At 36.8% G+C, this 15,196-nt stretch overlaps 1 protein-coding gene across 4 annotated transcripts in view; it reads right to left on the reverse strand.

Annotated features, from left to right (window-relative positions):
* Window positions 1-453: 453 nt before the first annotated feature.
* Window positions 454-15,196, reverse strand: part of pax5 (paired box 5) — a 54,201-nt gene continuing 39,458 nt past the window's right edge. For all 4 annotated transcript variants that reach the window (XM_084401534.1, XM_084401532.1, XM_084401535.1 and 1 more), the window contains exons 8-11: window positions 13,962-14,063; window positions 4,894-4,980; window positions 3,104-3,190; window positions 454-1,288 (exon numbers count right to left, since the gene is read on the reverse strand). In XM_084401534.1, coding sequence (XP_084257660.1) covers window positions 1,206-1,288; window positions 3,104-3,190; window positions 4,894-4,980; window positions 13,962-14,063 — 359 coding nt within the window. In that variant the 3' untranslated portion in view covers window positions 454-1,205. The remainder of the gene's footprint in view (window positions 1,289-3,103; window positions 3,191-4,893; window positions 4,981-13,961; window positions 14,064-15,196) is intronic.

Consider the following 15,196-nt stretch of genomic DNA (forward strand, 5'->3'; position numbering starts at 1 on the left):
AGAACTTAGGGCTCAAATATTCTTGTGCTTACGCATCAGGGCTAATTTCTGAATCTTTCAGTAATATCTCTCCTAACTCTACTGTAATTACACTCCTATTTCAAATGGAAGCATCCCATGATCAATGGTGAAATGGGTCTGTCCTTCACGCTGGCTAATTTTAAAGTAAATAATGCCAATATTCCGACCTGAGTTATCTGTCCAACTCTATTAAATCTCCATTCACTTGATACTTTAGGTTCTCTCCAAAATGATTCATGGTTTTAGCGGACTAGTAAAACCGTCTAGTCAAGTTTAGTAAGACAGATTATGATGTGCCACATTCACACAGTTGATGAAATGACTCAAAAATCACGTAGGTCATCTCAAGCTGCCACTAGTAGATTGTCTGGTACCAACTCCCAACACCTGATCATCTCTATAAGAACAGACTGCATAGAGATGCAAAGACGATAGGATAAGCAAGGCTTTAATGACAGAAGATAAATTAAAAGCAATAACAGATTTAGGGTACTACGTTTACACGACAACAATGTACTAAAAACGGAAACATTTTTCCTTTGCGTTTTTCGCGTAGAGGCAACAATGTTGGCAAAACAATCCCCGTTCACACGGATCCGCGAAAATGACTAAAAAGCTGTATTATGCAGGCCAGGCCAGTAGTTGGCGATGTCACTTTAAGAAACACTACGCACCTATAGTCTGAACATGTAATATGCATGCGCATGACGTCACCATTTTCACAAATTCACGTTTTTGTAATTTACATGGAGACCATAACGGTATCGTTTTCAAAAGCTTGCGTATTCGGGCCCCCGGAAGTAAATGAATGGTCAAAACGCATAAAAAGTTTTCCGTTTTTAGTTGAAAACGGTGACATGTAAACAGCCCCTTAGTGTGAGGTGAGACCACAGGAATACAGGTGAATGGGTGTATACTTTCCACTAATGGACAGAAATTAGACACATCAGCTGAAGCTACTGATTGGACCATTGATTGTAATTGGCAGGAAAACATTGTCACCTCTTCTTTCTTTCTTTCTTTCTTTTTTTCTTTCTCCATTCTCCTTCCTGCTTCTCCTCCACTTCTTTTCTTCCATATGTAGGCAGTCTCATGTGGGCGTTATCAATCCATTCTCACTCCTCTTTTTTTTGTTTTTGTTTCTCCCACTCCTTCACCATTCCTCTTCTCCTCTGCTCGGCTGGTCAGTGACGGTCGTAGGCGGTGGCAGTTGCTGTAGCTGCCGTTCCTGGTCCCCGTGTGGCTGCGCTATAGTAGTATGGAGATCCTAAAAGGGATATGGAAAAAAAAAAAACTGTCAGTCATTTGATATACAAATGGTCCCCATCTAATAATTAAATTTAATCCAGGTTTTGCAACTCTGTTTATATGATCAGATTAAACCTCACTTTAAATATTTCTGTACACTACCAAAAGTTTGGGGTAGGTAAGATTTATTGGTGCTTTTAATGTTTTTGAAAGCTGCATTTGTTTGATGGAAAATACAGTAAAAACCATAATATTGTGAAATATTATTACAATTTAAAATAGCTGTTTGTAATGTATTCCCATGATGGCAAAGCTGAAGCAGCTATCACTTCAGTTTTCAGTGTCACACGATCCATCAGAAATCATTGTAATATGCTGATTCTTTACTCGAGTAACGTTTGTCATTATTATCATTGATGAAAACAGTTGTTCTGTATATACATTTTTGAAACTGTATAGCTTTTTCCAGGATTCTTTGATGAATGGAAAGAACAACATTTATCTGAAATAGAAATCTTTTGTAGCATTATACACATCTTTACTTTAACTTTTGATCAATTTAATGCATCTTTGCTAAAAAACACATACTGGCCCCAATTTTTTTAACCATAGTGTAACGAGTCATGTTAAATGTATTATTTTCAACCATTTTTACCAAATTTTGTGGCGGTGCATTTATTTTTAACCATGCACTCCTGTTAAAATGATCTGAAATCAACAGCAGTTAAAGATTACATTAAAATAAATGCTAAATAAGAAGCAATGCATTCAATACAAAGAATCTATATGATTACAGGATGATGGATTTACCGCCCAGGGTACTTTGATTTATCAGTCCCTCACAATCATGTCACCCTTCCACTTATTTGAAATGACACCATCATCATCAGCTCAGTTTCTGCTGGGAAAAGACCATTTCTGCTCTATAAGACACATGATCCTTCTTGATCAGGCTGTGTTGGCATTAAGTGCTGATGGACCCCTTAGACCCAGAAATGTCTTTAGTATCATATTTAGTTTTAGCAGGAATTATTTTTCTTTATTCCACACGGAGACGGCGGGCATGAGTGAAGGGTATAACAGAGTACAGGGACAACGACGCTGCTTAGTCTTTATTGCCGGAGGTAAAGAGTTTGAAATTGGGAGAAATATGGTGGATGTGTGTGTTTGTCTTCCCTGGAAATGAAGATTATATCAGTGTGATTAAGTAGCTTTTGTGTTGTGGTAAAACCGGGTTTGAGAGTGTGAGGTATATCACAATGTCATACTGTAGCTACTATAGGGATATATTTCAAATATTTTTTTAAACTATATTCACAATTATTTTGCTGACAACAATATTATGCAACATTGTGATTATTGCAATTATTTACAGCACTTTTTTGTGCCCCGTAAGTTTAAGTAGATTCACAATTCTTCCTTGTCTCACTACTAAGATGAGAGCATTAAAACAGAGATTTCAATAAAACGATATATCCCAGACACTAAACTTTGCCTTGGAGCACTTCAGACAAACACTGTCAAACTTCTGTCAAATCAGGGTCTCTTTCTTGACACACAAAGCAAAAAATCATGAAATCTCCAAGGAACCCCTTGTCCATTGGGAACGTTAAGGTCAGCTCTATGGCTCTCTCTTACACACATATTACTGTTTTTAAGCCTATGCACCTTCACCTTGCTCTTGACAGATGTGTCAGTCTGAGGTTTTGCTGATCGGGGCAGGTTCTTCTAAAACACTTATTCTGTGCACCATACATACAGAAACGCATGGAATGCTAACCCAACAATGTTTTAAACATCACATCCCCCTCTGATGGCATGGGTGTTTTGGTACCTGTGGGTTGTGGGGTTTGGCCGGAGAATAGACCCGATGAAGCTGCTCTTTCCGAGCCCAGTAAAGAACCGTACTCCTGCTGGAAAACTGAGAAGAAAGTGCACACACATACAACAATAAGTTTATAGTTCACAGAAAATGCAGTTATTTCAGAAATGTGACTATAAATGAATCCTTTATAAAGCACTCTTAAAGGGATACTCCACTTTTTTTGGAAATAGGCTCATTTTACAACTCCCCCAGAGTTAAACAGTTGAGTTTTACCGTTTTCGAATCCATTCAGCCGATCTCCGGGTCTGGCGGTACCACTTTTAGCATAGCTTAGCATAGATCATTGAATCGGACAAGACCATTAGCATCTCTCTCAAAAAAATGACCAAAGCGTTTCGATATTTTTCCTATTTAAAACCTGACTCTTCTGTAGTTACATCGTACTCTCATTCCTGCGTAATAATCAAGAAACTTTGCTGCCTTACCATCAGTGCAGCAGGCGTAATGATATGACGCAGCGCCTGAAAATAGTCCCCAGCTCGGTAGACTATAGGGTCGACTATTTTCAGGCGCTGCGTCATATCATTACGCCTGCTGCACTGATGGTAAGGCAGCAAAGTTTCTTGATTATTACGCAGGAATGAGAGTATAGTTCCTAGCCATATCAGCCTAGAAAATCGCAACTTTTCATTTTCCGTCGGTCTTAGTACACGATGTAACTACAGAAGAGTCAAGTTTTAAATAGGAAAAATATCGAAACTCTTTGGTCATTTTTTTGAGAGAGATGCTAATGGTCTTGTCCGATTCAATGATCTATGCTAAGCTATGCTAAAAGTGGTACCGCCAGACCCGGAGTTCGGCTGAATGGATTCGAAAACGGTAAAACTCAACTGTTTAATTCTGGGGGAGTTGTAAAATGAGCCTATTTCCAAAAAAAAGTGTAGTATCCCTTTAAGCCAATGCATTTTATTTTCCACTTAAAATAATAGTTCACCCAAAAATGAGAATTCTGTCTCCCACATGTCCATCCAAACAGGTATTTTGTTATCTATAGAATCTTTTCCATATACAATGACTGGGTCATGCTGATTTGGAGCTCAAGAAAAATCTCTTATTATTATCAATGTTGCAAACAGTTGTGCTACTTTTTTGTGTGACATTATACGTCTTTACAGTCACCTTTTGCATCCTTGATGAAAACAATATAATAAAAACAAAACTAGGCCTATTAGTTTTTTTCAAAATGAATAAAAAAATCATATTGACCACAACATTTTGAATGATAGTATATAAGTTATACATAACCTTTCTGTGCGGAACAGACTGAAGTTGTTAAATTTTCCGATAATCTTCCCTTTCAACTGAAACCCTGAAATCGAATTCATGTCCATTGGTTCTAGCGTGACTCCTAACTAGTGATGGCGGCAGTTCAAATATGCAGAATGGAGGATGAATTTGCAGATGAGGGCCAATTATTTTATTTGCATTAAAAGTTTAACTGTGAGATATAAAGTAGGAAGTGTTACATATTAAGTCTCATTGTGATATATAAAGTTGCAATTACGAGAAAGTCGTAATTTGAAATATAAAGTTACATTGGTAGATATAGTCTCAATTACCTTTTCATTTATTTTCTTATTCTGAGGCAGAAACCGGCTTCCATATGATGGTGAGTAAATATTGACAGAATTTTCATTTTGGGTGAATTATTCCTTTAAAGCACATTATTACAAAAGCATGGGCTGAGAAAGTTTGCTCCATCACTGTCCACAGACGGTTGTGCTTTCAGCAGCTTTTACCTAGTAGACTGGGGTTTGCAAATCTCCAAGAATCATTGTATGTCGAATACTGCGGATGGGAGTATGGACTGCCAGAGAAATCTCCTCCTGAAATTTAAGAAAAGACAATAAAAATATTAGATATGTATGTAAAATTGTTCAGTCAGCAGGTTGATTTTACATCCTACGTAGTGTGTAGGAGCCTAAAAGTTCCAATTGGCTAGGTGAAAGTGTCGATTTGTGACAGTTTTTCTCCTCCATTGCTTCAGTGTAGTTTTCCCTTTATCTCCATGTCTCTTTCTCTCCCTCTTTTCCCATCTCCCTCGTTCTCCCTTTCCCTGGGGAACACTTTCCCTTTGCTGGCTGTCACAAAATCAGAGGCCCCAACTCTCTCGCTCTCTCTTTCCTTCCATCTCTCGCTCTGTCGGTTCTGCCTGGCTGGTTTTGTGCCCCCCTCCCCTGTGTGTCAGCCCCCCTGCTGAAAGAGAGGAAGCAACAGAACGAAAGAGAAGGAGAGGAGAAATAAGCGATACACTCTGAGAGAAAGTGGAGGAAGAGGATCCAGCAGATATAGGGAGAGAAGAAAAGGCACTACTAATCCATTTTCCCCAAAAAAAGGCGGTGAAATATATAAATCTATCATATCTGAGAGCAGTTAATAAGCATTCAAGACATTCATGCACAGGTTTTTTTTTTTTTTTTTTTGCTAGGGAGTTTTACCAAAAAATATCATCTTTCTTTTTTTCCGATCATTTTAACGATATCAATGTACTCAAAATAACTGATTAAATACAAGCTGTGCAAAATGCTAACGGGGGTTTTAAGGAAGCTAACAAGACACTCTTAAAAATAAAGGTACTTATGGTTCCATGAAGAACCTTTAACATCCATGGGAACTTTTCATTTAAAAAAAGGATCTTCATACTGGAAAAAAGGTTCTTTAGGTTATGAAATGTTCTTCAAACGAAGAAAAATCTTTATTTTTTAGATTGTATAAAGTCACAATTACAAGAAATGTTAGAAACAGCTAGAAATTAGCTTCCATTTGATGGAGAGCAAATAATTACATTTTCATTTTGTTTATTATAAATTTCAATTTAGAGAGCAAGTTTTCATAATTTCTATTTATTACAACTAACCACAACTAAAGTGAAGTTTAATATATATTTAAAGCAACATCACAATTTGTATTGTTTCTGTAGAGTAAAATAGCTAGTTAGTTATCTAAATCTCATCTAATTTAAGAGACTTGTTTAATAAGATTGTTTCTACTGAGAATGAAGAGACATAAATGAGGGCTTAGTAAGATAATTTATAGATAAATACTTTTATTCAGCATTGACGCATTAACCTGATCAAAAGTGAAGGTAAACGTGTATAATGTTACAAAATAATAAAATTTCAAATAAATTATGTTCTTTTGAACTTTTTATTCATCAAACAATCCTGAAAAAAAGGCATCACAGTTTCCACACAAATATTTTGCGGAAACTATTGTTTGTCTCATTGATAATAAGAAATGTTTCTTGAGTGCCAAATCAGCATATTAGAATGTAATTAGAAAGTTCACGCATACTGTGTATATTTTATAAAAGAATAGGGATTTGTGAACATGAAATTATTTATGAGAATGTTGCCTTTAAAGTAATTAAAATGTGACGTCATAAAGACGGGGGAAAAAAAAATAGTTGAAGGTAAATGAAATGGGATTATCTAAAGTACATGTCTGGAGCTTTGTTCCTACTCTTAACCTTCAGCACGCTCTTAGATGGGATCGTTGGCATGGTTACCTCTCCTCTGTCAACTCTGCGCCACAGCGTCTAAACCGTGTCAGGTTGTTTAGGGAAGATGCTCGTGAAAGCGAGGGGGATGACTTATGGACGGAGAAGAAAATAGGGATGGGGTCTCCCCAGCGAGAGAGATGGGTTGCAAGGTCATAAATGCTTGTCAGAAGTGGGGGAAACATGGGGGATTCAGTCGGAGGGAAATACGAGACAAGGTTACGGATCTTGTTCTGAAGAGAGGGGACCCGACAAGACCCTACGAGTCACTGTGGCAACCGGGGAGAGCATCGACAGAGACACCCGTGTGACAGACTGGAGACACGACAAGAGACATGTTGTTGTTTTGGCTTGGGTTTGTTTTGTTGTGTTCAGGGAGTTGATACAAGGGTTGCTGAACAATCCTTCATCGTAGACCTTTTGTTTTTTTATACCAGTCTATTTGTCTTTTTGCACAAGAGATTTTCCACTATATCACTTGTTACCTTGCACTTGATATTGAAGCTAAACAAGCACACATTTGTTACCTACACTTTGATGAGACATTGAGAGAGAAAATGGCAATTTTTTTCCTTCAAATTTTTGTTACAATTTAGCTTGGTAAGCCACATTTGGGAAGAGAACAGTAGTCGATTGAACAATTTTTCATTCTTTTACATATTACACTAGAAAAGTTTTCATTCATGTGCCTGTGTTTCTTGTTTTTCCCTTCAGTTTAGTCTTCAACCCTCACTCGCGTATGCGATTAAATTTCACTCTGGGCGAGTGAAAGAATGTCTATTATTAGCCATTGGCTAGTATCAAGTATGAGTTTAGCAGAGATATATTTGCACTCGCTGAACACTGACTGAGCGCTTGAGAGTTTCACTCTCCGTCAAGCGATCTGTAAATATTTTGCAGAGAGAGAAAGTGCGAGAGTTTTACATACCACGCAAAATCGACGCGCTACATGTAAACGATATTCTTGTTTGTATTTTCATCTGGAATTATTCAGCTTTTAAGAACAAGCAGAAGATATGCCGGGTTCTCCGGTAATGCGCAAACGGCAATCTCATTGGATGGCACTCAGCCCTGTTTTAATTTCAGCAAATCAACAAACACTGACAATGTGATTTAAAATTCATGAACCCAGCAGCTCATGTGTTGTATATTGTCATTATTAGTAGTAGAATTATTATCTTTTAATTCTATTTTTTTTTTACAGAAACAGTGAATGACCAACAATATCTTAAGATCCACCACCAGTCCTAAATTAAAAAAATAAAAAAATAATAAAATTAAGTTAAAATGACAACTTTTTTATGAAGTTTTAGTTCTAATTACTAGAGTTCTATCATTAAATAATACTTGATTATCATAATATCATAATATAATGCTTGATTGACTGATTTTAAGAGTGTAGATTTAGATATTTTATATCAAATATATATTATATATTTTATATTCTATATATTTATCAATGATCTTCCGCGTAGCTGCACTGAATGCAATATCCAACTTTATGCCGATGACACGGTCATTTATTGTTCCAAACCTAATATTTATGACATCAGCACTACATTACAAAATGGTTTTGATTCAGTCCAGCGGTGGCTATTGTCCAACAAGCTTCTACTTAACAAATCCAAATCATATTTGATGCTTTTTCAAAAAAAGCCCAATCCTTCATCTGAAAATTTACTAAAAATTAAATTTCTTGATCAAACTCTCATAAAACCTACTAGGCAGGTCAAGTATCTTGGCCTTTGGCTGGACTCTGATCTTTCTTTTACCACTCATGTACATAATATAACTAATAAGCTCAACTGCTCACTTAGAATCTTATACCAATCAATTAACTGTTTTAATTTTCCCGTCAGAAAAAGAATTGTTTCTCAACTTTTATTGCCAATCTTGGATTATGCCGACACTGTATACCAAAATACTACAGCTTCCTGCCTTCAGTCTCTTAACACTGTCTACAATAGCCTGTGTAGATTTATCCTCCGCTGCCCCTACAGAACACACCATTGTGAAATGTACCATCAACTGTCCTGGCTGACCCTACCAGATAGAAGGCATTTTCATTGGTTACAATTTATTTTTAAATGTATTTTTATGGACTATCCTTCCTATTTAAAACAATATCTAATTCCATTTAGCTCATTTTATAACTTGCGACACAATAACCAAATCTATTTTCTCATTCCTCAAATCAATAAAGAAATAGGAAGATATGCATTTCAACATAAAGCACCGTATGAATGGAATAACCTTCCAATTTCAATTCGCTCTTTGACTTCCTTTCCAATGTTTAAAAATGCCCTAGCTCAACATTTTCAGAAATCATGCAATTGTTTTAAAAAAAATTTAATTTTTTTTAATTTTTTTTTTATATCTTTGTGCTGGTTTGAGGGCACAGGTCAGGGCAGATTCTGTAGCATTATCGGTGGTCACTACTGCACTACTGCTTTACAATGGTTACCACTGATGGAGTTGATATCCTTAAAATTGATTAAATGGAACCTATTTTAAGCATGGTGCATCAATCCTTTACATTTATGTGTGTATACGTGTTTACTGTTGTCTATATGTGTGTTCGGTACATTACATATTACATATTACATGTGTCTACTCTGTTGAGCGATGAGTGAGCAACCTTTAGAGAGTCTTGTATGAGTGAATGTCTTGTTTGTATGAGTTATGTATTATATATTTCTGCACTTACCATTATCATATTGTGTTTTCTGTTTCATTTGTGTATATGTGTTTTTTGTTTTATTTGACTGCCGCTGTAAGGTCAATGTCAATTTTTGTACCTGGACTCGAGGACCCCCTCGAAAACGAGATGGCTCATCTCAAGGGGTTATTCCTCTTCAATAAATAAATATCAGATATTTAAAAAGCTGTGCCATTTTTACAAAGATAAGCTGATTTGGTGGAATTATTTATATATATATATATATATATAATAGTATATCAGTCTGGCCAAGGTGTGCGTAGAGGGTTGGTCTTGTTAATTCCCTTGTTCGTTCCATTGGTTGCTACTTCTTGACCAACAGACCCCAGAATGTTCGATCAGGCTCCAACTGCTCCACATCCATCACACTCAACACTGGTGTACCACAGGGCTGTGTGCTAAGCCCGTTCCTCTACTCCCTCTTCACCTCCGACTGCAAGCCTGTGTACGGATCTAATTCCATCGTCAAGTTTGCGGACGACACTACGGTGATTGGTCTCATCAGCAACAACGATGAGACTGCCTATAGGGAGGAGATCAAGCACCTGGCCACATGGTGCACCGAAAATAACCAGCTCCTCAACACCACCAAAACGAAGGAGCTCATCGTGGACTTCAGGAAAGTGTCAAGAGGCACACACGACACCATCCACATCAATGGAATGGCTGTTGAGCGTGTCTCCAGTTTCAAGTTCCTGGGGACCCACATCTCGGCGGACATGACCTGGACAACCAACACCTCCAGCCTGGTCAAGAAGGCTCACCAGCGCCTTTTCTTCCTGAGGACACTGAGGAAGAATCAGCTTTCCTCCACTATCCTGGTGAACTTCTATCGCTGTGCAATAGAAAGCATCCTGACCAACTGTGCTACAGTGTGGTATGGGAGCTGTTCTGTTGCAGAGCGCAAGGCACTGCAGCGGGTGGTGAAAACCGCCCAGCGCATCACTGGGACTCCACTACCTGCCATCGAGCACATCCAGAGGAAACGCTGTCTGCATCGAGCTCGCAGCATCCTTAAGGACTCCTCTCACCCAGCCCACAGACTGTTTTCTCTCCTGCCTTCCGGCAGGCGTTTCAGGTGCCTCCGGACCAGGACCAGCAGACTAAAGAACAGTTTTTTCCCCAGAGCTGTCTCTTTATTAAACTCTAACCCTCATTGATCCCACTCCCCTTATATACTGATTGACTCTCCTCTCCCTCCTCACACCTGCCTCCATTTTGTTATTTGCAATACTATAATGTTCATTTGCACTGCTGACTGTTATTACAGTAACAACTGTTTACATATGCATCTTGCACTACTACCTTGACTGGAATATGCTCATTTGCACTGCCGACTGTTATTTACAGTACCGACTGTTATATATACATTGCAATATCGTACCTTAACTGTAATATGCAATTACTTTCCACTGCACTCACTCGGATAGCTTCTGTCCAAACTTTATTTGCACTACTTTAAATCCATTGTTATACTGCTCATTAGCCTAACTTATACATATATCTATTTGTAAAATTCTGTTTATAGTAATATCCATCTGTATATTATGCTCACATTCTGTTTATAGTAACAGCCATCTGTATATATATTCATAGTACATATCTATCTGTAAAATTATGTTTATAGTAACAGCCATCTGTATATTATATTCAGTACATATCTATCTGTAAACATTCTGTTTATAGTAATAGCCATCTGTATATTATTATATTCAGTACATATCTAGCTGTAAATTCTGTTCACAGTAATAGTTATCTGTATATTATATTCATAGGACAATCTATCTGTAAATTTTTGTTTATAATAGTATTCAACTCTATATTTATTCAGTACATATCCATGTTCTGCACTTATGAACCACTGTATATCCTGCACTTGCTGCTATTGCACTTCTGGTTAGACCTAAACTGCATTTCGTTGCCTTGTACCTGTACTTGTGTAATGACAATAAAGTTGAATCTAATCTAATCTAATCTAATTACTGTAGTTACAAGTCTCATTTAGTCACCTTGTGTATATACTCCCTGTTTTGTTCAGTTCTTTGTCGGTCATCGTTTTAGGCTACGTCTACATTAATCGGGAAACATTTGAAAATGGCGTCTTCGTTTCAAAATACTCTGTCCACTCTAGAGTTTTCACGCATGTTATAAAAGTTTCTCATCCACACTGAAACACAAATTCACCCCGCTGCGCATGAGTAAAAACCTTATAAAAGCTCACTGAGATGGTACAGATGGAACAGACTTAATAAACTTAATAAACAGACTTTGGGGGTGTTGATGGACTCGATCCACTCCATCTATGTTTTGATCATCGTTCTGAATCCCATCCAGACGTAATCTTTGACAAAAACGATTTTCTTTTCTTTTTTGCTCATTATGTTTTTTTTTTATTGAACTTACCCACATTCAAGAGTTGATAAAAAAGTAATGCAAGAAGTTAGAGAATAAAACTGTTTTTTTGTTGTTGTTTAAAAGCAGAGGGTATGTTCTTTCTTTTGATTTTGCATATTCAGATATTCATACAACTAAATATTCTGGGGGCCATGAAACTTTTGTGAAAATGACCAAAAAATCCTGCTGGTAGCTGGCAACTTTTTTTTTGTTTTTTTTGTTAACGCTGATGCCGAAATAATTAATAGGTTGAATTTAGCTATAAAACAATGTCACTTTAAGATAAAAAATGTCAATATATTTAATTATTTATACCTGTTTTAAAATATAATTTAACAACCAATACTGCAACTTTACTGCAGTACTGCTTCTGTCGGTGCATACGTCATCGAGGATGTTTCATTTCAGGAAAGTAGCCATTATAAAATTGATTGTCATTCCTAATGAGCCGTAAATTGCTGTAATTTATTTTGTACTTTAGAATGTAATGGTTATTTTTCTGAAATGAGGCAGCCTCAATGACGCATGCAGCTAAAAATTGTGACCTCCAGAGGGTGCAGCCTTCAACAGGAGACACAACAACTGAAATACTGCAGGGTGTCAAGCAATTTCGACTACAATTCTCCTACTTTTTCTAGTGCTATTCAGAAATGACTAAATTATATATAACAACAACCCAAAAATACGATTCAAAACTGTTAAATGTGTTCCAATGACAACACAAAAAAATCAGGTAGCCCTTAACCATTAAAAAGAAAACATACAAAAAAAAGTAATTTTTCAGTTAATTTCAAATTATGTCAGATGAAGAAAACATTTGTTCACGTTAGTATTATTTAAAGCCACATGCATCTATGCGAACAGTATTCAAAGCCATTTGTGTTTGTGAATATGAATATCCTATAGTGAGAAAATCCGTGTGTATTTCTGTGATTCTGAAGTGGCCTGTGGATTAAAAAATAGCTAAAAGAAAGGAGGCCGAGGGAGTCTCCAGGAGAATGAATGAATTAGTCAAGGGTCAGCGATGATTCTCATTAAAAACAAATTACTGATGTTGAGAAGGGACAGCTGTGTGACTGGGGTCTAATAGTCCAGCCACTCCTGCTGAAGACTCAAAGCCAGTCCACCCGCCCCACACTCTGCCAGCCACCCAACAACCCCCCCCACCCTTCTCCATCCCATAACCCCCTGGGAGTGCTGTCAACCTGGCAGATGGGGGGAGACAGGAAGTGGCAAAGACAAGACCCCCTCCCACTGGGACCTCAACTGAAATAAAGCAGAGGTGAAAAGGGGGTATTGGGAGAGTGACTACAGCAGGAAGAGCGAGAGAGGGTGAGAGAGAAAGAATGAGGGTGGCACATGTATGAAAATTAGCCTATCTATTAGTTTTGTCATCAATCCCTTCTTCAGCATTATGCCTAAAGAACTCAATCCACTATGATGGGAAAACCGTCTCTGTCTGTACACTACAATCAGAAGTTTGGAATAATTAAGATTTGTTAATGTTGTTAAGAGTCTCTTATGCTCTCCAAGGCTACATTTATTTGATCAAAATACAATAAAAAAAGTATTATTGTGAAATACTACAATTTCAAATTTGAATATATTTTAAAATGCATCATTACTTCAGTCTTCAGTGTCACATGATCCTTAAGAAATCATTCTAATATGCTATATCAATAACTAACAGTTCAATAATTAACAAGCTTAAGTTTTTGTTGCTTAATATTTTTGTGGAAATCGTGATTTGCACTACCATTCAAAAGTTTGCTGTAAGTAAAATTAATATTTTATTCAGCAAGGATGCTTTAAATTTCAATTACATTTTTTTTTTCATATAAATGCTGTTCTTTTGAATTTTCTTTCATCAAAAAATCCAAAAAAAAAATGCATCATGATTTTCACAAAAAACGATTAAACTGTTTTCAACAACGACCATTTTCGTCATGATTAATAACCGAGTGCCGATAATTTCTGAGCACCAAATCAGCATTGATTTCTGAAGGATCATGTGACACTGAAGACCAGAGTAATGATGCTGAAAATTCAGCTTTGCCATCACAGGAATAACTTGCATTTTAAAATATATTAAAATAGAAAACCGTTATTTTTCAATTGTAATAATATTTCACAATATTACTGTTTTAAGCAAACCGTAAGTAGTTTGTGCGGTTAAAAATTGGTTGAGGACTCACCAGGTACCATCCCTGTGAGGGAGGGTGTGGAGTAACTACCCTGCCCAGTTGGAGGAACATGAGGAGGGTAACCAGGGAGCGTGGTGCTGGCCAGGTCACGACCTGTAAAGATAGAAAAAAGAGCATTTCTAGCATGATTAGCATCAACTCCATAGGGGAAGAAGTTTATTGATCTAACTTGTCAGTGAGTCATTCCAATCACCACAACCATTTATGAAGCAATTTCTCCTATAATTGTTCAGTTAACTAGTCTTTAACCTTTTTATCCGCTTGTTAGTTGTGACGCAAAGGAATACTTTTTATAAATAAATACATAAAACATTTGAAAACAACAGTCTGTCTTCACGGAACGAAGGTTTTGATTCTAGTGTTACCACTCAGCATGGCTGGTAATCAGACCAACAGTATGAGTAATATATTGCTTTTATGCAACAGTGCAAAAAACTAAAAGTTAATACTGAAATACTTCGTTACTTTGTGTATTTTTGTTCCACAACTGAAAAATTTCCAAATGAAGCCTAAACCGAATTGACAGTTCTTAGTCTCTGACACAGTAATGATGTACCTAAATGAATCTGGCTTTTTGAACGAATCTGTTGATTAAATCACATTTAATGGCTCACTCATAAAGACAGTGCACTTTTCGCCACAAATTGGCGTATTAATATAACCTGCTGGACTGTACGTCAGCACTCTTTGGAGCATTTTAATAATTGTGCATAAATTTACGACCATTTTTCTTATTAATAAAGTTTCAATTAAAGACTAGTGCAATTTAAAAGCTGTTATAGAAAGCGTTCACATTTCAAAGCGAATGAAACTTGGATCTGTGCTGTAGCTTATTAAATCTGATAAGTGACATCTCATGAGCTTGGTAAACTAGCGACATAACCATCCCGATTAATACAGCCATCTTACTTTATGTCAGATCACAAATCTGCCTTTGCCCCAGTAATAGGGTCTCTGGTATAATTATGCACTGATGTATGACAGGGTCTGGTTGTCTCTACTGTTAGTGTAAAAAAAAAAATACATGTCCCGTGTCACCCTCAGGCCTGAGAGGAACTAAAGAGAGAATCACGTCAGTGAAATTGAAAGGTAAAAAATGAAGCTCTTTAGGCACAGGTAACTAACTCACATACCCTATATAGACTATTGATTAGAGTTAATTAAAAAACAAACAAGGATGTATTATTGAAAATATTAACAAGAGATTTAACTTGTTCATTTCACAA

The sequence above is a fragment of the Rutilus rutilus genome, assembly GCF_951802725.1.
Source record: "Rutilus rutilus genome assembly, chromosome: 2".
NCBI lineage: Eukaryota > Metazoa > Chordata > Actinopteri > Cypriniformes > Leuciscidae > Rutilus > Rutilus rutilus.